This window comes from Colletotrichum karsti (genome assembly GCF_011947395.1).
Source record: "Colletotrichum karsti strain CkLH20 chromosome Unknown Scaffold43, whole genome shotgun sequence".
NCBI lineage: Eukaryota > Fungi > Ascomycota > Sordariomycetes > Glomerellales > Glomerellaceae > Colletotrichum > Colletotrichum karsti.
Window position 1 is genome coordinate 354,508 of NW_024065943.1, and position 25,234 is coordinate 379,741.

The 25,234-nt window shown below is 56.7% G+C and overlaps 9 protein-coding genes across 9 annotated transcripts; 4 read left to right on the top strand and 5 right to left on the bottom strand.

The window, feature by feature from the left end:
- Window positions 1-190: 190 nt before the first annotated feature.
- CkaCkLH20_10892 (spindle pole body interacting protein) lies at window positions 191-2,664 on the top strand (the record flags this gene model as incomplete). Its single annotated transcript, XM_038893606.1, has 3 exons — window positions 191-892; window positions 946-2,190; window positions 2,245-2,664. The coding sequence occupies 3 exons, from the start codon at window positions 191-193 to the stop codon at window positions 2,662-2,664; spliced, it is 2,367 nt and encodes a 788-aa protein (XP_038741155.1).
- Window positions 2,665-3,107: 443 nt separating this feature from the next.
- Window positions 3,108-4,097, bottom strand: CkaCkLH20_10893 (S-formylglutathione hydrolase; the record flags this gene model as incomplete). Its single annotated transcript, XM_038893607.1, has 3 exons — window positions 3,108-3,197; window positions 3,259-3,363; window positions 3,423-4,097. 3 exons carry the CDS (start codon window positions 4,095-4,097, stop codon window positions 3,108-3,110), a joined length of 870 nt encoding a protein of 289 aa, XP_038741156.1.
- Window positions 4,098-6,825: 2,728 nt separating this feature from the next.
- CkaCkLH20_10894 (uncharacterized protein) lies at window positions 6,826-10,690 on the bottom strand (the record flags this gene model as incomplete). The annotated part of the gene is made up of 10 exons (XM_038893608.1): window positions 6,826-6,984; window positions 7,053-7,135; window positions 7,189-7,692; window positions 7,745-7,820; window positions 7,879-8,035; window positions 8,093-8,341; window positions 9,987-10,019; window positions 10,122-10,241; window positions 10,331-10,600; window positions 10,656-10,690. The coding sequence occupies 10 exons, from the start codon at window positions 10,688-10,690 to the stop codon at window positions 6,826-6,828; spliced, it is 1,686 nt and encodes a 561-aa protein (XP_038741157.1).
- Window positions 10,691-11,046: 356 nt separating this feature from the next.
- CkaCkLH20_10895 (uncharacterized protein) lies at window positions 11,047-12,697 on the top strand (the record flags this gene model as incomplete). The annotated part of the gene is made up of 2 exons (XM_038893609.1): window positions 11,047-11,125; window positions 11,178-12,697. The coding sequence occupies 2 exons, from the start codon at window positions 11,047-11,049 to the stop codon at window positions 12,695-12,697; spliced, it is 1,599 nt and encodes a 532-aa protein (XP_038741158.1).
- A 425-nt stretch (window positions 12,698-13,122) lies between these two features.
- CkaCkLH20_10896 (vacuolar zn-iron permease) lies at window positions 13,123-14,856 on the bottom strand (the record flags this gene model as incomplete). Its single annotated transcript, XM_038893610.1, has 3 exons — window positions 13,123-14,526; window positions 14,596-14,726; window positions 14,793-14,856. 3 exons carry the CDS (start codon window positions 14,854-14,856, stop codon window positions 13,123-13,125), a joined length of 1,599 nt encoding a protein of 532 aa, XP_038741159.1.
- Window positions 14,857-16,658: 1,802 nt separating this feature from the next.
- On the top strand, window positions 16,659-17,699 carry CkaCkLH20_10897 (DNA/RNA non-specific endonuclease; the record flags this gene model as incomplete). The annotated part of the gene is made up of 1 exon (XM_038893611.1): window positions 16,659-17,699. One exon carries the CDS (start codon window positions 16,659-16,661, stop codon window positions 17,697-17,699), a length of 1,041 nt encoding a protein of 346 aa, XP_038741160.1.
- A 466-nt stretch (window positions 17,700-18,165) lies between these two features.
- On the bottom strand, window positions 18,166-20,255 carry CkaCkLH20_10898 (uncharacterized protein; the record flags this gene model as incomplete). Its single annotated transcript, XM_038893612.1, has 3 exons — window positions 18,166-19,842; window positions 19,892-20,007; window positions 20,165-20,255. The coding sequence occupies 3 exons, from the start codon at window positions 20,253-20,255 to the stop codon at window positions 18,166-18,168; spliced, it is 1,884 nt and encodes a 627-aa protein (XP_038741161.1).
- A 1,534-nt stretch (window positions 20,256-21,789) lies between these two features.
- On the top strand, window positions 21,790-23,485 carry CkaCkLH20_10899 (diacylglycerol acyltransferase dgat2; the record flags this gene model as incomplete). The annotated part of the gene is made up of 4 exons (XM_038893613.1): window positions 21,790-22,066; window positions 22,118-22,158; window positions 22,208-23,213; window positions 23,265-23,485. 4 exons carry the CDS (start codon window positions 21,790-21,792, stop codon window positions 23,483-23,485), a joined length of 1,545 nt encoding a protein of 514 aa, XP_038741162.1.
- A 138-nt stretch (window positions 23,486-23,623) lies between these two features.
- Window positions 23,624-24,493, bottom strand: CkaCkLH20_10900 (prenyl cysteine carboxyl methyltransferase ste14; the record flags this gene model as incomplete). Its single annotated transcript, XM_038893614.1, has 1 exon — window positions 23,624-24,493. One exon carries the CDS (start codon window positions 24,491-24,493, stop codon window positions 23,624-23,626), a length of 870 nt encoding a protein of 289 aa, XP_038741163.1.
- Window positions 24,494-25,234: the final 741 nt, after the last annotated feature.

The window sequence follows — 25,234 nt, forward strand, 5'->3', positions numbered from 1 at the left end:
GAATTGCTCCGCAATTTAGCAGCAAAGCTTCAGCATGGCCTCGACACAGACCGCGCTGCCGTTTCTCACGCGCAACTACTCCAACACACAGCAATATCAAGCTCCAGCTCCCAACGGCCCCTGGCCAAGTCGTCGGACCTCACTCTCCAGTTTCCCTCCAGGCTCCTCCGCCTCGAGGTCTCCGTCGCAAATGTCCAACACATCTCGCCCTTCGCGATCCCCTCAGCCACCGCCAATCGCCGAGACGGACCGCTCTTCGAACCCCAGCTCCAAATCGAAGACGCCCTCAACTGGCGTCTCGTCGCAGCACTCGTCGCTGTCCGCCCCGCGGCGCTACAATCCCGATGCGCACCCTCCACGCAAATTGCGCTCGCAGTACCCGCGGGGTTCAACCGAGAATCATGTCGAGTACATCCTGGTCGCTTCGTTCGACATTGACCGAGGCCCGGTCATGGAGCACCAGTATCCCGTCTCCATAACTGGCGATGAACACATGTTGGCGGAGCTCATGTTGCCCGACCAGGCCCACGTACGAAATCAGGACTGGACCATATTCTTCTTGCACAAGGATACGAGCCAGGAGGAGGAAGACGAAGAGCGCAAGGCCAAGGCGGCCAGGAAAAAGAGGAGGAAGATTTTGAGGAATCGCGCAGCGGGTATCATCGACGAGGACGACGAGGGCGAAGACCTAGGGGACGAGGAAGATTTGGAGAACTTGGATGACTATGACGACGACGAGTCAACTGACGACGAACCGGAAGGGGGCGAAGGGCCTCCGTTGATCTACGTGCTGAATTTAGTCAATACGAAACAAGACAAGACGGTCAAGAGAGGTGCTGTAGTCAAAGCCATGGCTATTTGCACCAGGCATCCGTTCTTGCACATCTATAAGGTAAGATGCGCCCCTGACTGTGTTCGCGCACTCGGGTGACTAAACCTCTCTAGCCTCTTCTTCTTTTAGCATTGGACGAGTACTTCAAGGCACCAGTTCCCGAGACTTTGGCCATGTTGTACGATGCTGTGAACGCCATGGACCTGTCTCTCATGCCGAAATTAAGTCTGCTCGAAAGACATCTGCTTCAGGCCAGCGACAACAAGGACCTGTTTGTCGAGAAGTTTGAACAGATGATTCAGATGCGGATGGCCGAAGATCGTGGCGAGCACGTCAGCGACCAACCATTCGATGCGAGTCGCGAACCTCCTAAAATGCCAGGTGTGTCGCGAAAAGGAACCAAAGCACATATCGAACTTGGCTCGACATATTCCGTGCCCCGAGATACCCACGAATTCGAAAGCAAGGTCATGTACAAGGGCATTCCGGTACCAATCAAGGTGCCTGTTGCCGTCATGCCAGAAACCGTGGGCGACTTCTCCTTGATCAAACTGATCCAGAAGTTCTCTGAGCCCCAGGGCAAATCACCACAACCGTTCCCTCTACACCCGCAATTGACAACAAATGGGCCTCATACACACCCGATTATTGTTTTGGTAAACGCCCTGTTGACGCAAAAGCGGGTGATCTTCCTAGGACACAACATGCCGTCGGGTGATGTTGCGGAAGCCGTCTTGGCGGCATGCGCCTTGGCATCCGGCGGCACACTCAGGGGCTTCACGCGGCATGCGTTCCCTTACACGGACTTGACCAAAATCGACGACCTTCTGAACGTACCAGGATTCATCGCTGGCGTGACAAACCCGACGTTCGAATTACATCCTGAATGGTGGGACGTCCTCTGCGATCTCCCAACAGGACGCGTCAAGATCAGTAGCAAGATTGATCCGGCACCGGTGACTGAGGGTATGGTGTACTTCCAGCAGCAAAATCCGTCCTACGCCGGACTTGTCGGGGGTACATCAAAGGTCGCTGCCGAAAGTGATCTGACGGGAGACGCTGCGTTCATGCAAGATATCCTGAGGAGCATTGCGGCAAGACACGGCGAGAGAGTAATACGCGCGAAGTGGAGGGACTGGGTTATCAAGTTTACACGAATCGCCGCCGCCTTTGAAGAGAGCGTGTACGGCGCGAGCGCCCTGTACATTGGCGGCGACGAGTTGGAGATGGGCAGCATCGGCATCAACGGACACGGCTACGTATGGCCGGACGAGCAGTCGAAACACAAGGAGCTGGCTGGCAACGTGACGAGGATCGAAGGCTGGAGAAACACAAGAAGCTACTACAGCTTTATCCAGGTAAGGCTTGACGAAGGTTCCCCTAGCGGCAGGGCCTCGGACTGACTGTCTCAGGATCTCGCACAGATGTACCAGGTTAGGCCACTCAAGGGTCTCGACTTGCACCACATGCACGACCGGTTGCGCACCCAACGGCTCAACCCGATGCAGAGCAAGGAGATTTACATACAGTTCTCCAAGTTCGTCCACTCTTACGACGAGATCTGTCTGCTCCTCAGCTTCGCGCCCGAGTCCCACGCCGGGTTGTTCTACATCGCCCTCGGCCTCTTCCACAAGGACCGCGAGGTCCGCCTCAGGACGACGGACTTGCTGGAACGCATCGGCGAGCACGAGGCCGGACAGCACTGGTGGAAGGCGCTCAGCCGGTTCGAGAAGCTGGCGTATAACCGCATACGCAAGGAGGCCGACGCGGAGATGCGGGCCAAGCTCGAGAAGGAGGGCTTGAGTCCCGAGGTGGAGAGGCGGGTTAGTTAGGCGCTTCTCCCGGCCTCGTCATTCGCGTGCTTCTTCTAGATTTATCCTCCTCATCATGGCCGGCGCTTTCTCATTTACCTGGCAGTTGGCGTTCTGTGCTTCATAACGCCGCCCCGGAATGCTCTTACAGCACGTAAAAATGCGTGTGGAAAGGGGGTGGAGCGAAGTTATGACGCATATTATTCGATTCTTTCACGAACGTTATGATGGAACGGGTGGATGATACGTCAAAGTTATTGTTCTCAATTTCAAGAATCTCAGCAGCAGCATACTACTAAAACTAAAATATGGACGACTACGCGCGCGCAATATTTCTTCCCACACACACACGATTTATGGTATTCGATCCCCCGCCCCTCTTCTCGCCATGGTGAATTACCCGTCCGCGACCTGAAAAGATGAACCATTTACTTTCTTTATAGTCTCTGGTTCCGGCCTTCTAGTCAGGCGGATCCGAGACCCAGGTGCTTAGCGGCGTGGTCTACGTGATCCTTGGCGAAGGAGGCCATGAAGAAGTAGGAGTGGTCGTAGCCCTGTGGTCATCTGTCAACTTCCTATCCCGACATGCTTTCTCTCAGGCTCGGTTTGACTTACATAGTGGTATCTCAGGGACAGACCCTCAAGGTTCTTCTCCTTGACGACCTTCTCGAAGTTCTCTGGCAGAAGCTGCTTCTGGATGTAGAAGTTATCGCCGAGACCCTGTCGCACAATCGTTAGTTCAACTCATTCAATCCTTCTACAGGAGACTATCCACATACAACATCGATGAGGGCGTTCAGGGGCCCGTAGCTCCAGTTCTTAACCAACTCGGTCGAGTCGTGCTTGGCCCACTCGGCGCGGTCATCGCCGAGGTAGCCGGAGAAGGCCTTCTCGCCCCAGGGGCACTTGGAGGGGTTGGCGATGGGCGCGAAGGCGCTGACGCTGCGGTACATGCCCGGGTGGCGCAGGTAGAGCGACAGGGCGCCGTGGCCGCCCATGGAGTGGCCGGTGATGGAGACGCGGGAGCGGTCGAGCTTGCCGGCGTACTCGCGGAAGAGCATCTCGGGGAGCTCCTTGGTGATGTAGGTCTCCATGCGGTAGTTCTGGCGGAAGGGCTCGCGGGTGGCGTCGACGTAGAAGGAGGCGGCCTCGCCGAAGTCCCAGCTGTCGCGCTCGCCGGGGAGGTCGAGGCCGCGCGGGGAGGTGTCCGGGTAGACGATGGCGACGCCGCGGGCCGAGGCCTGGGACTGGAAGAAGCCCTTCTCGGTGCAGTTGTCCGGGGTGCAGGTCAGGCCGGAGAGGTAGAAGAGGACGGGGACGGCGCGGGTGGTGGACTGCGGGGGCAGGTAGAGGTTGACGGCCATGTCGGTGCCGGTGGTGCTGGACTTGTGGGAGAGCTTGAGGAGCTGGCCCCCGAAGGAGGTGATGGTCGCTTTGGTCTGGAAGCCGGACATTGTGGGCGGTTATTTTTTGGAGTCTGGGATTACCTAGTTCCTGTCTGCGAAATGGGGTATATGGGCTTTGATTCCAATTGGAAAAGGGTATATATGATGCTTGCAAATGTTGAAGAAAGACGAGAAGTGGAGGAGAGGGGAGGGGAAGGCGACGGATGGAAATATTATTCTATTGCTGAGGTAAAGAGGAGAAGCCGAGCATTGAGGAGGTATCGGGAGGGCGTCTAATAAATAAAAACACCGAGTTATGTCCATTCGAGATCAGATCGGGGACAGGGTCAAGCTCGGCCAAAGTGGAGGACGGGCAGGCCTTGGCCGTCGTTTCTGCGCATATTTTCTTGCCATTGACCGTCCACAGGTCGTGATGATGCTGATTCTACCCCACCATTGGGATTCTGCTGGTCAGGTACAGACAAGACAGTACCTACCTACCGGCAGCTGGAGGTACAAGGGGGAGGTTTCGCGATGTTAGCTCGGCAGGGTATCCGACAATATGACATTCCAGCAGTCCGGAAACCCAGCGTGTACATGCCCAAGGCAGTAAAGCTATCCGATAGAGGTACCTCGCTGCGTGGGTAGCTATCGCGGTGCGTGTGTGGTGTGTGTGTGTGCAGAGAGTGTGGATGCTTGGTGGTCTTTTCGCTCATGCTGCTGCAACGAACCCCGCATTGTCGTGCGGGACCGGAGAGCTGAGCTGAGCTTTTGGGTGAGGTGAGGTGGGGGGTGCGTCATCGGCATGAGGGGTCGTTAAGCAATCAGGGTGTCTTCAATTGGTAGGTTGGAGCTATCTTCCCGGCCTGCAACTCAACTTCATCTACTATGCAGCAGGACATGCTACCTATCCAGTTTGTCGCCTTCAAAACTCGTTTCTTTCCTGCGAATATCCCTGAGGAAAGTTCTGAGCGCGGAAAGTCAAACACCCGGCCCAAGGCATTGAAACTTTTCCATATATCACCTATGACCAACTAACACGGCGAAATATACGCAAGACCACTCAGCACTGAGCAACATGTGAGCTGCATGCCAAGGATCAGCCGTCCTCTCTTCCACGAGAGAAATATGGCATTACGAGAACTGATTCGAGGTAGCAGCTTGGCGAACATGGCGTTCCCGCAAACCATCCGTCCGTGAACTTGCTCTCCAACGTGGCCTGGTTTCTTTCGGACGCTCTAGTTTCTGATGAGGTCTACTTGTCGAAGCTGCGTCAATCATACTAATACGTTATTGGAGAAAAAATGGTTCAATAAGTGTCTCTTGGATTTGAAGGCTTTTAAGAGGATGCCGGGAACGTCGCGCGCTCGCCGGACTACCGGCCGTCGGCTTCGGCCGAGAATCCGGAAAGTCCCCCGAGAGCTTCCCCGGGTACGACCCGACCACTTCGGCATCTCGCATGACGAGAAAAGCGCTACTACTACATAACCCTCTGTCTACTCCTAGGCCCAACGAATAGTGCCCGTGTTGAAATATGATACTCCCGTCGCTACCGGTGCATGTCTAGCATTTGAGCAGTTCATGCTGTCTTGTCAGAGGCCGTCGCGGATGGGACGAAAACCAGAGGCCCGAGAGCCCACATGTTGTCGACTGCTCGAGCAATTATCACAGTTGACAGGGAAGAAAATGTGAGAGGGTGACCAACGCGCGACAAATCGAGTTCAGGAGAGAGGGCGAAAGGACAACCACAGAAAACGACGAAGAACCTCCCCATCCTCGACGGCAGCGGATTCTCCGGAATCGAGACGCCAAGAGAAGTCGAGAAATGGCGAGACGCGAGAGCGTGCACGATGGGCAGCTCGGGTTCGGACTAGTTCATGAGAACCATCCTGGTCGAACCAGACGACCGTTCGTTCCGTCAGATGGCGCTTGACGTCCGCCTCACCCACCATCGCATCATTTCGGCCAAACCGGTGGCAAACGGTCTGATCCGGGTTTCTTTCGTTGCACAGCGAGCTCGAATCATTTCTACGAGCTGGCCTTGATCATTAAGGCATGAAGTCGGATGGTTCCACCTCTCACCCGCCCGCCCGACCTTGGAAGGCGTTCATCGCGATCTGTCGCAACTGGCGAACCAGACACGAAGGAGACGGGGGCCCGTTCGGGGGACAGACCGCACCGCGGCACCTCCGTGCGTGTGTCCGCGCCGGCGCAAACGTTGTGGACTTGAGCCGGGCGGCCGGCATGCCCGGGGGTTGTCAAGTAGCCAGGTTACCCCTTGCGGTCAAGGAGCCTCGGACAACCACGTCATCTGCGATGCTTCGTTGCGTCTGAGTGGCTTTTCGTCCTCGCGCAACCCACGAAGCAGAATGATACAAGACGGTGGGTTTTCGCTTGTCGGAGGAAAACTCCGAAGTCGTGTCTCGTGCTATTTTCATCCGTCCTCACTTACAAAGTCAAGCATGGGAAGAAAGCGTGACTCGCCGAGTCATACGCCGCGAAATGCCCCAAAATGATGATTGATTCACGCAGCACCTATCTGATCTTCTCATACAGGTTCCGCGGCCTAACCACACAATGCCCCAAAGATTATCGCCCTGAGGCTCTCAGCATTATGCCAACACCTTCTCAGACAAGACTCTGAGTTTATGTACCTTCCTCCTTCTCTCCTCCTGATTACCAGCCCGAACACACCAAAATGGAAACGAATGACAGTTGACGAAGACTGAAAGCCCTCATGATACAGACAGAGAAGAAGACGAACGACAGAAGAGCAAAATAAAAGAGGGAACAAGCCTTAGTCCGTCGCGTAGAGGTAGCAGAGAGGCCCGTCGATGGTGTCCATCACAGTCTTGATGGCGATTTGGTCGTTCAGGGGTCCCAAATCCAGCAGGTCGTCGAGCGTCACGTTGGCACTGGGCGGGCTGTTCTCCATCGTGCCGGTGCCGAAGATGGTCTTATTGGTTGTTAGCCCCTTATCAAACCAAGGAAGAATGACGAGTAGGTGCAAGAGTGTGTACTTACTTGACGGTTGTCCCAATCGAGGTTCTGCCAGATCCAGTAAACTCTGTCAAGTTGGGTGTGGTGCAGGTAGAAGACCGGGTCGCCTATTACCATGTCAGTAAACCACCGCATCATAACTCGAGCGTCAAAGACATACCAGGGCTGATGTAGACATCAGAACCGGGGTCCAAACCAAAGGCGTAGTGCCCCGCGCCGTGGACGCCCAGCTCTCCAAGACCAGAGTACTCCGTCTGCCCCTGAGCGATGCCCTGGAACCACTCGATGTTGTCGTAGTCGGTGATGAGGTCCGTGACGTTGCGGAAGCTGGCCCAGGTGCGCAGGACGTAGCCGTTCAGGTCGCGCTTCAGGCAGCGCGGGTTGTCGGCGGTTGGGTCGTCCTGGTTGTCGGAGACGACGGAGCCGAGGTTCGGCATCGCCTGTGGCCCGAGGTGGGTCGTCATGTTGGTGAAAGGGCCCGAGGTCACGCAGCCGCCGCCGGTGCCGGCGGGCAGGGTGATGACTTGGACTGTGCTGTTGAGGACGAGGCCGTCGTGCTCAACGGCGCTGCCGTCGCTGCCCATCGAGGTCGCGGAGCCGTCGAAGATGGGGCTTGAGGCGGGGTCGTCGCCGTCGAGGGACCATTCCCAGTAAGGGAGAGTTCCTGGGGAATGTTAGTCTGAGAAACAGCGACTAGGAGTGTGTTGGCATCGTACCGGTGTAGCCGCATTCGGTCCTCAGCTTCTCTTCGTATGTGTGGATGTAGTATCGATGCCACAGGAGGAAAGTTGCCTGACAAAGGTCAGAATCTCTAAGTCGAAAACACATTGTGGAGAATCGTTTCACATACCGACATGTGAACATAGCCAGTCAGGTTCTGATGAAGGGCCACAAAGTCATCGAACATGGACTTAGACCCTGCGATGTCGGTGTAGAGGGGTGCCTTGGACTGAAGGCAAGTGACGGCGTCGGTGTAGGCGATCCGGTCTTCGCCAGGCATGTTTCTCCTTTGAGGCTGTCAGCAAACAACATTGTCCGTCGAAGCAGTACAGGCGATGTCTTACCATTCACGACGAATTCTGACGTTGTCCTGTGTGCACTGAGAACTGCCATTGGCAGACAACCGCGCCAGGGCATTGTTGTAAGCCTGTGTGTGAAGATCTCCGAGAGCTTCACCAGAATCGATGGCTTCCTGAGTGTAGTTGGCGGCCCGAGGCATCACACGAGCTGATGCTGCACCGGATTGCAGGAGAAGCAGCGGGAGAGCCGCTGCGATGATGGCGGACGGTGCAAGCATCTTGAAAGCGAATGGACTAGAGACTGATATTAGGGGAAGCGAGCGTAGTCCGAGTCGAGTTGGTGCTAGGAACGAAAGGCTTGTCGGCTCGTGATGGCTTGGCTTCTACTCTTTCTCTTCCAGGAGGAGAACTCCCGAGGCTCTTTATACCGATAGCCATCTCAGAGCCAAGACACGCCGGACCAACGGGCAGCGATCACGAAGTCAAGCTTTTCTCGCTTTCGACATCCCGCTATCCGTAGGCAGATGGTGTGCATACTGCAGCTGCAGAGCTACCAGGCTGAGTCCCACTAGGATAACCGCACCGCGGGCACATGACGACTCGCACTTCGACGCTCGACACGTACGCCTACCCACAGCCTCTCTCCTGAAGAAACATGTCAAGGTTGACGGCGGTCCGGGCTAGCTCGAGGCGGGCCGAGAAGGGCTATGTCCAACCAACCAACATGGACCGTGTTTGGAGCGGAGCTGTGAGGCGTGGAGACGACAACGTTGTGACCTTCTTGTTTCGACGAGACGGGAGAACTTGAGCCTCGCGTTCGGGAGATTGTGGGGGATAAGATAGGTAGAGTGTGTTGTAGGGACTTCCGTGACGGCCGGCACACCACTCGATGCAGAGGAACCGCTTCGGTTGCAATTGCTCCTCCTGTCTTACGCAACCTACAGGCCTGCTCAAGAGGCCCAAGCAGAGGGCACAAGAGTAGATCAGCGAGGGCTCGGTTAGAACTTCAATGATTCCAGCCTGTTTCGTGGCAGAGAGTTAGAGAAACCGAGCTGGATGTAGTCAATTTCTGCAACTCGTTATCCTTTCTCGTCATTGCCAAGACGGTAGCAAAACCGAGCGAAGACTAAGTTGGCTCCCGCGGATCGATTGCTATTGCCTCTAGATCGTGAAGGCCCTTCCGACAGAGAGACCCCGGTCACGATAGCAGCCAATCAGACAATCGTGAATGGCTGTCAAGGGGATGTCTTGGCAACTCTCTTCGTTAACCTTCTCTCGATTAGTCTGTGACAGGGCTTTAGGGATCACGAAAGGAGGAACCCCGTCAAAACCTTACGTGTAATTCGGACGACGAGAGTGGCTTGGCCGTCGTCTATGTTTTGTTTACTGTCGATCGCAATTCCAGTTTAAACCCGCCGGTAGGGCGGGGCCGGGCATGGCCTCCGGAAGGCGGGAGGCCCGGGGAAAGACGGTCGGTGCTCTCTGACTCGTCAAGCCGGCGGCGCGTCGGGTTACACTGCATGCTCGACGACCCCAGAGCAACACGTAATCCTGTGCTGATGCTGCAATCCACGACGAAGGGAACCTCCCAAAAAAAGATGCCGCTCCGGCAAGAAGATGGGAATCTGGATTTTTTTTTCTCACATGTGGATAACGCGTTTTGAGTTTTGAAGAAATTCCATTGCCTAGAGAACGCCACGCTCAATGCAAATCAAATAAAGTACACTGCTTTTGGTGTCTTTCTTTTCTAAGTTGTGTTGTTGGAGAGTTTTCCTCCTCTTCGAGCTTCATCTGCTGTCCACCATGATTGAATGAAATGGTTGGGACTCAGCTCAGATTTAACCATCTCTCAGGCAACGATAATAGGAGCTGGGTATAAGTGCCTTGCATCCAGTCGCGTATCTCCTTGCCCCGGGAAAAGAAAGCCAGAATCTCTCACTGGAGAAGCTCCTCGCAGGTCCAATCCTCGTAGCTAACGGACGGTTAGCCTTACATTCGTTCCGCGGCATCGTCTACCCGAGAGGCTTGCGTGGACGTGCAGGGAGGGGTTGGAGGGGTCGGGCAGGCTACTTACTATCCGTCGGGCATGTATCGGCGCACGATAAGAGGAATCTTCTTCTCGCGCATCTCCTTGATGGCGATTTGAAGAGGATCCGTCTCACCTTCCAGGTCGACCAGCACTGGCGCATTCATGCTACAGGAACCCGCATTAGCATATTCTCGACCGGTCTGAAAGGGTCACGAGCGCGTCGGGATCTCGTGTAGTGGGCGTTCGGGGCGTACCTGATTTGCAAGGCGCGGGTACCGAGGATGCGAGCGCGCTCGTACTTTGTCATGTAGGGGGTGGTGGTGCGCTGGTCGTCGGGGATCTTCTTGTCGCGGTGCGACTTCTCGTTGCCCTTGCCCGCGTTCGCCGCCGCGGACGGATCTCCCGACACCACGACGTTATCGGCATCTTCTTCGTCGCCCTCAGCTCGACCGACTTCCTCGTCCTCGACGGGAACCTCGGGGTCCCAGTAGTCGGCGCCCTCGTCCTCGTACATGGGCTCGTCGCTGTGCAGACGTTAGGGTCGCGCGCTCCCATCAAAATAATGTCTCTTGAACGTACCCGCCACCGACATCGTCGTCGCCGAAGTCAGACATTTTGGATATCAATTGACGTCGTGAGCTGCCGTGTCGTATATAGGTCGAGGTGTGATTACGCGCTGTCGCGAATGCAGTTGGTGTCGCGGGGAGAGACTGGCCGTGACTGCTGGATCCAGCCGTAAAAAATTATTGACGAGGCTACGATTCAGCGTTGGAATGTGGGTCCACACTAGTCTTATCAGCAGCAAAAAGCTTATCCGGACCGAAGTCCCCCTTCGGTGTGGCTGGAGCGCACAAAATTTCGTCTCACCGCCTGCCGAAATTCTGCCAGGAATAAGTTCACCAGCCGGCATCCTAGGACGATAATTCTTTCCAATCGTCAAGGAAAGCATGACTTTTCTCAGTCGGCCGTCATGACGAAACGAAAGGCTAGAGAGGCTGGCCTTGCCTCCCCGTCAAAGAGGTCGAAGATCGAAGACCCGGAAGCCATTGGTAGGCGGTCTCTTGTTACAGCAATTTAGCATCCCACTAACATCGTCCGAAGCTCCCAGCGACGATGACTTCGAAGACACGGCCAGTCACTCCGGCTCGACGGTCAATGCCGACGCCGAGACCGTCCTGACGGGACAGACGTCCCTCACCACCCGATCCCGGAAGTTTCCCTCCGACCTGAAGACGATTCCCTGCACATATCCGGACTGCCACAAGACCTTCAACCGTCCCGCCCGCCTGGCCGCCCACCTGCGCTCTCACACCGACGACCGCCCCTTCAAGTGCACCTACCCAGGCTGCGACAAGGACTACCGTGAGGAGAAGCACCTCCGCCAGCACATCAAGGGCTCTCACACCCAGGAGCGCGGCTACACCTGCACCCACGAGGGCTGCGGCAAGTCCTTCCTGACAGCGACCCGCCTGCGCCGTCACCAGGACGTCCACGCCGGCCAGGAGCGCTTCCGCTGCCGCGACTTCCCCCCCTGCAACCAGAGCTTCCGCAAGCACAACACCCTCCAGCGACACATCCGCTCCGAGCACCTCGGCGCCCACGCCTATCCATGCCCGGAGCCCGGCTGCGGCGCCGGCTTCGACTCCCAGGGCGCCCTGCGCAACCACACCCGCCGCGACCACAGCGAGCCCCAGTTCTGGTGCGAGGAGTGCGGCGGTGACGACGGCGCCTCGTCGGTGGGCTTCACCTCCCTCGCCCTCCTCCAGGCCCACATCCGCAAGGAGCACCTCAACTGCATCTTCTGCGACTTCAAGTGCACCGGCCAGTGGGAGCTTGAGCGGCACGTCGAGATGCGGCACTCGGGCATCCCTCTTGAGGCCCGCAAGACGATCGCCTGCACCTGGGAGGGCTGCGACAAGAAGTTCACCAAGAAGCACAACCTGACGGTGCACATCCGCACCGCCCACGAGGGGTTCCGGGTCGTCTGCGGCGAGCTCGACGTCAGTGGCGGCCCGGACTTGGAGGGCTGGTCGAACGACCTGGGCTGCGGCGCGGGCTTCATCAGCAAGATGAAGCTGGAGGAGCACATCCGACATATCCACCTGGGTTTTAAGCGGCCCCAGGTCAAGCCCGTGGAAGGCCCCTCTGGCAATCTTCTCGATGACATCGCCGGCACGAACCGAAACATTCCCTGCGTAATCGAGGGCTGCAACGCGCGCTTCATCCGCCACCACGACCTCCAAGTCCATCTCGAGAACCACCCCCCTGCGGTCTCTGCGGTCCCAGCGGTCCCAGAGGTGGACCAGATCGAGGCCGCGATCCTGAGCTTGGCGGGCGACACCGACGCCGACAACGCGGACGCCGGACCGTTCGACGGCAACCGCGAGATGCCCGAGCTGCCCCTGTACGGCATCATCCCCGGCGTGACCGACTTCTCAGAGAACTTCTCGGAGAACTTCACCAGCGGAGAGCAGAGCCCGAACGACGAGTTCTGGTTCGGCGCGCGCGACGACTTCAACTCGCCGCCGCAGACGTGGGAAGAGGAGGAAGCTGCCATGCGCGCGCTCATCGACGAGGATGTTTCTTGCTACGTTGACCCGGCGCTGGCAAACATGGCATGAGCGAAAAAATAAAGAAAAACCAACTATGATTTTGACGACGTATTGATACCCGGCCGCGGGCCACACCAAAAAAGTAGATGGATGGGGGATCACTAAAAGTTTTTGGCTTGCTAAACGTATATGTCACCAAAGGAATTGATACTGCGATGTAACGCACACCGACTATGGTCCGAGTGATCCTGCTTTAAATTTGCTCAATGGTGATGCCCTGTCTATAATGCCCCAGTCCCGGATTCCAAACAATGCTGGCGAGGTTGTATGAGAACCAAGCCCTTCAATTTAAACAGTTGAAGCCTTCCGAACCCCGATACCTCGCGTTGGTATAATGTATATATGCGTGCCACCGTTACCCAAAAAACCTGCCCGTGACTCCCGTAACTTCCTGGTTCCGATTGTGAGTCCCCCCACTGAATGCATGCAAGTCATTAATGCGTAGATGCGATGGCGCCGGTGATGCCCAGCAGAGCCATGCCCAAGAAACCGAAAAAGATGCAAAGGTTACGGTTGTGATTCAAACTGAGCGCCTCGACGAAGAGCTGGAGACCGACGCTCACCATGATGCCGGCGGTAATGGCAAACATGCAAGCGTAGGCCATGGCGTTGGGCGTGAGGTGGGTGTGGTTGGCAAGCTTGAACCACAACACGGCGATGCCTGCGCCTAGGGGTTGGGTGAGACCACCCAAGACGGCAGCCCAGAACATGGCCTTGAAACGGCTCCCGAGGGCCAGGTAAAGTGGCAGTGCCATGGCGAAGCCTTCAGTGATGTTGTGGACGAAGAGCGCCATGAAGACGTTGAAACCCAGCGAAGGGTTGGCGTGGTTCGTGGCGTAAGTGATGAAGCCTTCGGGGAACTTGTGGAGGGCGATGGCGATCGAGGTTTGCAGTCCGAGGGATAGGAAAGCGTTGGTAGGGACATGGTGATGATGCTGAGCCTCAAGGTCCTCGTCTCCCTCGTGCTCACCGTGTGCATCATGGTCGTGTTCATGACCATGGCCATGGCCATGGCTGTGGCTATGGCTGTGCTCGTGGTCATGCGCTTCGTTATCGGCGTGGGCATGTGAAGGCAAAGGTTCTCGCGATGCCGCGCGACTGGTGCGTACTAGCCCACTCATTGGCGAGTGACACGACGAAGACCCGCCTTCCTCCAAGTCCTCCAAGTCGGTATGACTTGGATATAGCTGCGCCATACTGGTCCTCAGCATCGTCGGGTGCCTCGAAGAAGCTGCCGACCGGGCTCCGAGATGCTTGAAGCACTCCTGGCCACAAGGGTCAGTGTATCCAAAACAGGGCCCCTCTTCATCACAATTCGTTTTGGTATCCTTGACGAAAGACATGACCCGTTGTTGGACCTGGGCCATGGATGGTCGCCTTTCAACCGTAGCACCGCGGCTCCGCGAAGTCCGCGGCGCCGGTGTCGAATGCGCGGTGTTGATGCTCAAATTGCCCTTGCTGGAAGCATGCCGCTTAGGCATGAGCGTGCTCCCATTTTCGTGCGTCTCTCCGTTGAGCAGAGGCGTGGACTCAGAGGCATGGCCATTCTTGGTTATGCTCTCGACGAATGGCCTTCGGGAAGACCGGCGGCTTCCGGAGTATAGAGATGTTTTCCGACTTTGGCTGCGCGAGCGGGTATCAGCTTCGCTATGTGTGTGGTCGCAGTCGACTACGTGCGACGGCATGTACTGGTGCAGCAGGCGCGAAATAACCTGGATGCCAAAGAAGCCCCCAATAAAGCAGCTCATCATAATGAAGCCCGCTGTTGAATCTTGGAAGCCGTCCTCCTTAAGGTATTGTTTTGCTGACGGCAGCATGCTGTTTAACGCGGAATAGAGCTACACAGCAGAACTAGCATTAGTAATGGTTCTCAAAAGCAATGCGCATCGCCCACAAGGATGGCTTACCATAACACCAAAACTCAAGCTTAGAGAGCTGGCGAGGAAGACATTGCTGTCTTGTATTCTGAAGTTGCGCTGCCCTGGAAACCATTGTACGAAGATGTCGACACAGATGATAGATGCGCCGACAACGCAGGCTGTCATGATACACCAGTGAGCAAATTTTCAATCACCAGGGACCGAGAGAGACCTTGGTCACGTACCAATTCCGCTCACGATACACATAATCCACCCCCTGGTATCGTTGTCAACCTCCGTAGCCTCCATCATGAGCAACTTGGGCTCAACGCCTCCAATCGGTGCCTGGAAAAGTCGCGGTGCTCAGTGCGCATGGAGGGGGTGCAATTTCGAAATGTTTATTCGGCTCGCGGTTTCGGTGGTTTGGAAGTCGTGTTCTCTTCAATCTCTCAAGATTTCAATATTGTTGGTATGGCTACACGCACAGCGGATGACGTCTGACGTAGTACGGCGCAGGAGACCCAGAGAGGTGGGATGTTGGTTCGTAGGAGACGGAAAGGTATTCCAATGTCGCATGCGGGAGCACAAGGTTTCGGGAAAGGCGTTGTAATGTTGGTCGCAGGTAGATTGTAGAGGTAAATAGGTAGTAAGATGGGAATTCGAGGACCCTTAGGGAAAATAAAGTGTGTTGTTGTGCCGGAAGAGTAGGTAGTGATGTCGACGGCTTTGCGCTGGGACGGCAAAGCAAAGCAAAGTGGGGGGAAGGAATCGAAGTGACTGGGAGTGTCTGCACCTTAAGCTTTCCAGCAGTGCAGCATGCCGCGCAGTAGTGGATTCGGGGGGCGTTGGATTTGGCGCTTGTTCGCCTTTTTCGCTGGAGCCGCTGCGTTGTTTCTGTGTCGGAGCAGTGAAAATGGTCAACAACGACCGGGGGTTGGGGCCTTATTCATGGCTGGCCGAAGCCATCAAGGTTCTCAAAATTCCTCCCCCTCCCAAAAGACCAAAAGACTAGAAGGACTCAACTCATCAAGCCAAAGTCTCACGCCCAGACAAAGCCCGTTTCCCATTCATTTTGTTTTGCATATCCATCACCGAGATCCCTTGTCGTTCTGTTCATCATTAGCTGCCGCCCTGCGCTGCCTGCAGCTTGCCGTCTGACCCTCCCCGAGAGCAACCCACCCTGATTTTCCCAGGGCGTACGAAGCAAATCGATGCGGCTCTTTCATCAGTTGAAGTCGAGCGTTCCCGGGAAGTCTGTTTTGTTCTACAGGGCAGAGAGTCATCCCGGGAAAAACAAATGCACGTTGGCAGCCGGTTTGTTGGGATTCCCCCGCTGGCGAGTCAAGGTGCTGGTCGACAACACACACCAGGGCCTTGGCTTGAGAACCCGGATGGCGGGCTAGATGCTAGGTATCCTCGTACTCCCTCGAGCCCCGTGACTTCCAGTCTTAGAGATGTGCGCCAGCTCAATGATGCCGCCCGAAGCGCTTCTTAGGGAGATGCCAACGCATGTGAAAGGATTTTTGTTATGTGGTTGAAGGGGCATGCTTGCTATTTGACATGTCGACGGTCGTTTCTGCGACTCGGACTTATCATTAAAAAAAGGTTCATAGCATCGCAGGGTCTCACCCGGACTACGAATAGGAGGCTGGCTTTTGGTCATCCCGCCTCCTTCACCGGGTCCGGTCTCGGTGAGGCACACCTTACCTCACACCGAGACCAGCCCCATTCCAGCCCCTCAGCCGCTCCTGCACCCTAAAATCCATCCCCCGCGGCAGCTGGCCGGCAAATGCTCGGGACATCGCAGCGGTCGACCCACATAAGCTCCTCCTTCCGATCGGCGGCCCTGGAGATCTCTCGGCGGACCAGGCGCCGCCGTAGCCCAAAATTTTCCAGCTCCGGGCCCCAAATCCCCGTCCCGTGAAGAACAGCTGAGACATCCACCACACCACTACTACCACGTGCGCATCGCATCCCGTGGTCCAAACAGCAGTCAAATACGCCGGACGTCTGACGCCGCTATCCTCTCATTTTCTCCTTCCTCCTTACTCAAGCCTCTTCGAACCACACAAACGGCACCGGTCGCGCGCCCGCGAACAAATTAGCCCACCATGTCGAAAACCACCTCCGTCGCCCTCATCGCAGCTCTAGGCGCGGGAGGCGGCGCGGCATTCACAGCAGCGATGTACTCCCTCCGCACGAAGCAGCCCGCGACCGCCGCGCCGACAACACCCTCCTCCACGAACGCCTTCTCCCTCGCCCCCTCCGTCCCCGTCCCGAGCAACCAAGTCTTCGACAACAAGAATGCCGCCCCCTCGCCGTCCGCGCCCCCGCCCGTCCCCGGCGCCATCCCGGGCGCCATCGTCGACCCCTCCGGCCTCTTCGAGTACGGCTTCCCCGGCCCCGTCGCCGACCTGGCCCCGCGTGCCGGCCTCGTCTCGAGCTACGACCGCCGCACCCGCAACCCGCACTGGGTCGTCGAGCACATCACCCCGGCGTCGCTGGCCCAGAAGGGCGGCGACCGCAAGGGCAGCGTCTTCCTCGAGGACCCCACCGTCCCCGAGAAGTTCCAGGCCAAGCTCAAGGACTACTTCCGCAGCGGCTACGACCGCGGCCACCAGGTCCCCGCCGCCGACTGCAAGTGGTCGCAGAAGGCCATGGACGACACCTTCTACCTCACAAACATGTGCCCCCAGGTCGGCGACGGCTTCAACCGCGACTACTGGGCCCACTTCGAGGACTTCTGCCGCCGCCTCACCACCCGCTACCCCTCCGTGAGGATCGTCACCGGCCCGCTGTACCTCCCGAAGCGCGACCCCGTCGACGGAAAGTGGTACACAAAGTACGAGGTCATCGGCAACCCGCCCAACGTCGCCGTGCCGACGCACTTTTACAAAGTCATCTTCGCCGAGGACGGCAAGGCCGGGGGCAACGTCGCCATCGGCGCCTTCGTCCTGCCCAACGCCCGCATCCCCAACGAGAAGCCCCTCGCCGATTTCGAGATGCCCCTGGAGGCCGTCGAGCGCGCTGCCGGTCTGGAGTTCGCGTCCAAGCTTCCGCCGCAGCGCCGCAAGAGGCTCTGCACCGAGGCTTCGTGCGCCATCATCGTGAAGGACTACGCGGATAGGCAGAAGGCTTTCACCAAGAAGTAAAGGGTTCTCGGACGAGTTCAGATGATTTGACGTGGCAGAGCGAATAGAAAGAGATAGCGACGCAGCACACACACATTTTTCGGGTTTTCAACGAGATTCCTGATTCGGGGAAGGGGAGGGATGTCTTGAATCTCAACATGGGTTCGTTCCTCACGTCTGTACATTACCTACACGTTCGAGAGAGGGACATTTGTGGACGGCCGCACTAGACTTGCATCACAAGAGGTTTATGGCGCAAGCATACGGCGAGGGATTTCTTACAGGCACGACATACTTGTACACTACATAGGCCATAAGCGATCCGGCTACATACATACAAACGAACAACGTCAGAGACACTAGGAATTCGGGCAATATTGTGTGATTCAACTTTTATTACAACACTAGGGTATCAACACAGCCCTCCCCTGCCTCTGAGCTTCTCCCCTGTCACCTGGCTTGCACCCCGAATACCATCGTCGGGGTGTTAACGCGCTCGGGTGTAGTTGCCTCTCCGCTGTTCCGCCTTGAGGCTCTCCTCTTGACTAGGCAGGGGAGCTCTCCTTCCGCCACGATCATGGCCGTTGCCATTCTGATCATGGCCTGGGGGCGGCATCGGCATCGGTGGGAACCCAGGCGGAGGCACGAAGTTTGGCGGCGGGACCATGCCTGGAGGAAAGCCACCAGGAGGCGGAGGTGGAAGGGTGCCTCCGGCCTTCTGGATCATCTCGGCAATCTTGGCGAGGTCGGCGGGGTTGCTTGGATCGATGCCACCAGGCAAGGGAAGAGGGGGAGGTGGCGCGCCGTTCAGGCCCGGCAAGCCGGGTAAACCGAAGGGGAGCGGTGGCGGTGGCGCTCCGCCGTTGGCTCCCATGCCGGGGACCATGGGCGGCGGCGGTGGTACGGAGCCGTTCTGCGGCATGGACAGACCCGGGAGACCAGGCAGACCAGGCAGTCCGGGGAATCCAGGAACCGTGGGTTGCTTGAGTGGCATCTTCTGGTCGACAAGGCCGTCCATCTCGTCCTCCATCTCCTGCTCTTCTTCCTCCTGTCTCTGGCGACGACCTCCACGGCGATCCCAGGTTCCCTGCGCTTCGGCAGCGGCCTCCCCGATGTGATACCTGTCCTGGAAGACGTCGGCGTCGCCTGGTCTCTTCCTGGACCAGAACCTTGTGATACGATCGTTAGAACCAGATGCCAGGATGTGACCCAAAGGATGCCAGTCCAAAGACCAGATTGCAAAGTCGTGTGCGTATGGAATCTTATGGGCCGGATAGATAGTCTGGGCGCTAGTCGTGGACGGGTCAGCGCTGTCGTATGGCGCCATGGTAGCATGGCCAGCTGGCGCATTCGGCTCGTCCAAGATGTAGTGGTGCAAGGATCCGTCGTGACCACCAGTGGTGAGGAAATTTGAATGAACGGGATGCCAAGCAATAGTCGAAATATCCTTCTCGTGTCCTTTCAAAAGACAAATGTCACGCATCATCCGGAGGTCGAAAACACGGGCTGTTTGATCTCTTGCCGATGTTGCCAGACAGTCTCCCTGAACTCTCTCGAACAAGGTCTTGGTGATGGTGTTTTTGTGGCCATGTAGTGTCGTCAAGCACCGGCCGGTCCTCGGGTCCCAGAGTTTCACAACGTGATCCTTGGATCCCGAGACTAAGAGACCCTTGGTAGGATGCCAGTCACAGCTCTTGACATCCCAGCCGTGACCCTTCAAGATGGATTCCTCCACTCCGCCGGCAAAATCAAAGATCTTCAGCGTAGAGTCGTCGCAGGCCGTGACAAACTTTGAGTCGTTCGGGCTGAAAGCAAGGTCTCGAATAGGGTCGTTATGCGCGGCGATACTTTGAAGATTGTTGAAGTTGGGCTGCCAATATTTGACGCTGCCGTCGTGGTCGGCGGAGATGAGCCAGTCGTCGTTGTGAGAATATGCCAGTGCTCTGATGGCAGAATCGTGAGCCTGCATGATGGTTTCGAAGTTGAATCCAGTGCCGTTCCATAACGTGAACTCTCCACTACTGCTAGCAGTCAACAGACGACGTCCTTCCGGGGTCCATCGAACGACGTTGATAGGATGCTTGATCTTGTTGAGCGACGAGTGAAGGTGCTTCACTGGTATCGTGTCTCCAGGATCTGTCCTTCTGGCGGCGGGTGGTGTGAACTGAAACTTTGTAAGCAGGTTGATTTCATGTGAGGTTTCATTGACTTACGTCGACGATGAAGCTTGCACTTGGCCGTTCAGCCTCTCCGGTATATGCGTCTCCATCTGCCGGTGCGCGATTCCGCATCCAGTGTGCAACGGTAGAGCCATAGTCAGTGACGGGACCTGGTGGTTGATGTCAGCAGTCTGGTTGTGTAGGTTTCCGGTCCAAGCCTTATGTTTCCTGAATGCCAAGTGGGATTCGCAGTTTCCAATGCAGACACGCTCCTTCCATTGAGACGACTTGAAATTTATTGCGGTCTCACACAAGGGAACAACTCACGTCGTCCACGGGCCCTCACGAAGCCTCCATCTTCGCCGTCCCTGGGTGGCCCTCGCCTGTCGTGGTGATCCCCTCGAGGCTCGTAGGCCATCTTTAGACTTTCATGCAACGAATAAATTCAGTCAGAGGTATGTGGCGACTGATTAGCGTAGGTCTATTAGTCAGGGGTCGACTCCTATAATAGGTATTTCCGTTGCAAACCGCGTCCGTTGATGAATGATCTTTCTTACTGCTCAAACCACGAGACAGTCGCCAATCAATGAAAATGACCGCGACGCGCGCACGAGCCAGGTCTGGTTCACGTAGGTCACATGACCTCGAAGCTCGAAGCTGGAAGCTACGTACCTCTTAGCGTGCGTCAAGGACCGGTTGGCTTATCGGCGCCAACAGCTTATCCGGGCCATCGTCGGGCCTTCCATGATTTCGAGCTTCCATTTTTCCAGGTTATTTTTATTTCCCGAGCTTCGCAGTAATTCCCAAATCGCCACAAGCCGCAGTGTGAGGTGATAATTAGGTACAATTTATGACCCATCGTCTTTTGCTAGCTCCAAGAAATGCCATCCCCCTTCATTTTGGCATGTGATTTTAGTTCAGCCACGGCTCGTTCCTCAATTTCTCTCTCCAACGCCCCACGAAGCCCCGTGTCCCACCACTCACAACTCCCACCGGGGATCGCCGTCTCTATCCGTGGAGCCGTAGCACCCCTGACGTGCATGCATTGCGCTTTTCTCGTTGCAGCGTTAGCAGGCCGTAAGGTGATTTTTGGAACTCTGAGGGCCTGTTGTTGGCCCTGCTGTCTGGTCCTGCCATCGAGACCGGACAGGCTCGACAGGTTCAACGACCCTGACATTCCCAAGGTTCCCCCTTCCAATCTTTCAATCCGGGGGGCCGTGCCATCGTCCAGTTCGCCCGAAGCTCTCGGCTGTCGTCTCCTCATCTTTCTAATTTGTTTACTTTGTCTCACTTTTTTGTCTCTCCCCTTCTGCGATCACTTCCGCTCTTCAACGTCGGCAGGTCTCGCATTCACGCCATCTGCGTTCTTGTCGTCAGCGCACCTCCTCTTCCATCATTCCTCCGCGTCGACGAACGAATCCCCACGCTTCAAGGGCCTGATGGCGTCGGCCTAGCTTCCTCCACCTGTTTTTCCCCCCTTCCCCCTGCTCGGTGCCTTGACGTACCCCCTTCCCTTTTTCTGCTTGCTCCCGATCCCCTTCGTGCGAATTGCCCCTCATCCAATCCAATCCAGGCCCGATGCCAATGCGTTCGCCATCCCGATAGCTTCTCTCCAAGCTTAGGGAGCTCGGATCGAATCGAGGGCGTCAGGCGTCTTCCCTTGGAAACACCGGCCACGAAGTCAATTCGTATTTTTTCCTCTGCCCAGGCCGCTCTCGGTTTGGCGTCTTGCATATTGCACCTTGCCCTTAGACTCCGATATCTTATCGCGCTTGCCACTCACTCCCTGCATTGCATATTACATAGCTTTCCTTACCATCGAATCTCCTCACCCTTTTTAAACTTTCACCTCTTTCCCCTCGTCATCCATTGCGGCACCTTCCTATTGCTTTGTACGTCTGGCCAGATTCTTATTGTCTGGTCCCAATTGCTCCTAGATCGTGTCGCCCGTCATGCACACGGCAACGGTGACGAGCGTCGAGAGCTCAACCATGACTACATCCCTTCGTACACGCAATGGCACCGCCGAGCCGAAATCCGCCAAGTCTCCCGCACCACCGTCCGCTTCCGAAGAACAGCGCTCGACCGAGGACTTGAGGAGGGCGGTCCAACGGAAATACAGACACGTTGCTGCGGTACACAAGAGCTCACGACCATCAACCCTCAGCCATGACTCCAACGCCGCGCCTAGCTTTCTAGGCTTCAGGAACCTAATGGTAATTGTATTAAGTACGTCGATCGAAGCCAGGACTGTTCGTGGCTTTGGCTGATTGTGTACAGTTGTCGGTAACCTGCGTCTAATGATTGAGAACATCCAAAAAGTAGGCTCATATCGCAGTAACCCGGTTAGCTGTCACTAACACACAGCAGTATGGAGTCTTGATCTGCGTTGGATGCCACGACTTCCGTCGGCAAGATGTTGTTCTCGGCCTGGGGTTGTACGCCCTCATCCCATGCCACCTCTTTGCCGCCTACCTGATCGAACTGGCCGCGGCTCAGCAAGCCCGTGGCCTACGAGCCAAGTCGAAGGATGGTGCTGCCAGTCCAACACCGGACCAACGGTCTCGATTCAACGCTACGTGGAAGGTCATCGCTTGGATTCACGCCGTAAACATCACACTCGCTCTGGCCATCACGACGTATATGGTGTACTTCCATATCCACCATCCCTTGATTGGGACCTTGACGGAGCTTCACGCCATCATCGTATGGCTTAAGACAGCATCGTACGCCTTCACGAACCGAGACTTGCGCCATGCCTATCTGCATCCCGTCAAGGGCGAGCTTGCTGCCATGCCCGAAATCTACGCGAAGTGCCCCTATCCCAACAATATCACGATGGGCAATTTGGCCTACTTCTGGTGGGCGCCGACGCTGGTGTACCAACCCGCATACCCGAGGACAGACAAGATCAGATGGGTGTTCGTCGGCAAGCGTATGGCGGAGGTCTTTGGTCTGGGTGTCTTCATCTGGTTCGCCAGCGCCCAGTACGCCGCCCCTGTCTTGATCAACTCGCTCGACAAGATTGCCTCCTTGGATGTGCCGAAGATCCTCGAGCGCCTGATGAAGCTCTCGACCATTTCTCTCGTTATCTGGCTGGCGGGCTTCTTCGCTCTCTTCCAGTCCTTCCTTAACGCCCTCGCCGAGGTCACCCGCTTTGGAGATCGCTGCTTCTACGAAGATTGGTGGAACAGCGAGAGTCTTGGTGCCTACTGGCGCCTGTGGAACAAGCCTGTATACCAGTACTTCAAGCGTCACGTCTACTCTCCCTTAATCGGCCGCGGCTGGAGCCCTAGAGCCGCCCAACTTGCGGTCTTCTTCGCCTCGGCTGTTCTGCACGAGGTTCTCGTCGGCGTACCGACCCACAACATCATTGGTAAGCCGAAATGCATCACGCGTGTCCTGAATCAGAGGCTAACTATATCAGGGGTTGCGTTTGCCGGCATGTTCTTCCAACTCCCTCTCATCGCCATCACTGCTCCTCTCGAGAAGATGCAGTCTCCGACGGGCAAGATGATCGGCAACTGCATCTTCTGGGTGTCCTTCACGATTCTCGGGCAACCCTTCGCCGCATTGATGTACTTTTACGCGTGGCAGGCTAAGTACGGCAGCGTAAGCAGACAGATGGCGTGGTCGAGAGCTGGGTAAACCGTGTTAAGATGGGCATTCTCCTATCATTCCTTTTGTTCCTATGCGGTCTATAGATAAAATAATACTGGCGCTTCGTCAAGACACTTTGTGTGCACGTACTATACATGCCACTGCGCGTGACAGTCTCGACCCAGTCTATCCGCAGAACGGAATCAGGGTGCCCACGCTCTTGCGGTACCTGACATAGTCGTCGCCAAAGAACCGTATGAGCAGCTCCTCCTCGTGCTGCATCCTTTTGGAGAAGAAGAACCACAGCACTCCCGCGTAGCCGCACAAGGACAGGACGTTGCCCATGACCAACTGCGTCCCGATGGCCCACCAGAAGAACCCAAAGTAGGAGGGGTGCCTGAACCACCCGTAGATCCCGCCCGTGACGAGCGTATGCGACTCGGCCTTGTAGTGCTGGACGGTGTGGTTGAAGCTCTCGCCGGCGGTGATCATGGCCAGGGACCGCACCGCCTGGCCCACGAAGACCAGGGCGAAACCCGCGGCCACGAGCAGCGGCCTCGTGCCGAAGGGGGCCCAGACGGAGCCGCCGAAGACGAGGTTCGAGACGAGGCATTCGGCGAAGGCGGTGGCGTGGGCGATGGCGTAGGCGGGCCAGTTGGCCGTCAGGAGGAAGGCGTAGACGGTGGCCTGCGGGGTGTTGTAGGCGGCCGTCGTCCAGAACTCGAGGAAGTGGAAGAGGGAGAGGGCGGAGAGGAAGAAGGGGAGGCGCCAGAGGGGGGAGGTCGTGGTGAGCAGGATGTAGGCGGCGGAGAGGAGGCCGGTGAGGAGGGAGGCGCCGAGGAGGAAGGCGCGGAGGGCGATGCCTGCTAGGGACTTGCGCTGGTGGGGGTAGTAGTCCTTCTCCGGGGTTGAGGCGGAGGGACGGGCGTCGCTGGGAGAGGAGTCAGTTTCTGGTGAGTGCGAGGGTGAGGGGAGGTTGTTGTGGTGGTGATGGTGATCTGAGAGGAAGCTGGTCGGGTCTTGGTAGAGGGGGTTCACGGGCCTGCGGGAGGACATCGTGATGGCGGGGTTATGGTGTTGAGGGGTTGAGTATAGAAGAGCAAGTTGCATATCCAGGGGTAAAGAGGGAAAAGGGGGTCCGAGGTCACGGCGTGATGGAGAAGAGCACGGGACCGAAAGAGAGACAGAGCGAGAGAGAAAGCTGACTTACACCCGTCGGAAGCTGGACATTGTGCGAAGGTCCCGCGTGCCCCGGGTTGGGCTTTGTGATCCGATGTCTGGTGGATGGATGTTCGGCACGCGTCGAGGTTTAGAGTCGAGGGACCGCGCCCGGCAGCTCTGAACGAATGGGAGGGAGGGAAGAAGCTAAGATTTGGGGGTGGCCGCGGGACGCGGGAAGATACAGATGCCGTTGGCTAGAGGCGAAAGACAGGGGGCTAGCAGGGACGGTGACAGTGGCGGGCGGCTCTAGCTCCTCGAGGTGGTTGCCGTCATTCACCCAATGCATGAACAACAGCAAGCAAAGCGCCTGGAATTGTTATTTTAGCAAGGCAGACAGACAGGCGATAACTCTGTTCAGTTTGAGGTCATGGCGTTTGCAGAATCCGAGATTGAGTAAGGGAGTGCGTGAGTAATCGCCTCCACACTGGCGGCTGTCCTGTGATTGACAGGCGAGCTAAAGGTCTGTTCCCTGTAGGGCGGATTCGGTTGACCGTTGACGCTGTAATGCTCGGTTTCTGACGTGGAGGCTCAAAATTGCACAGCAAAATTGTCGGAGTGGACGTGGAAAGACAGAAA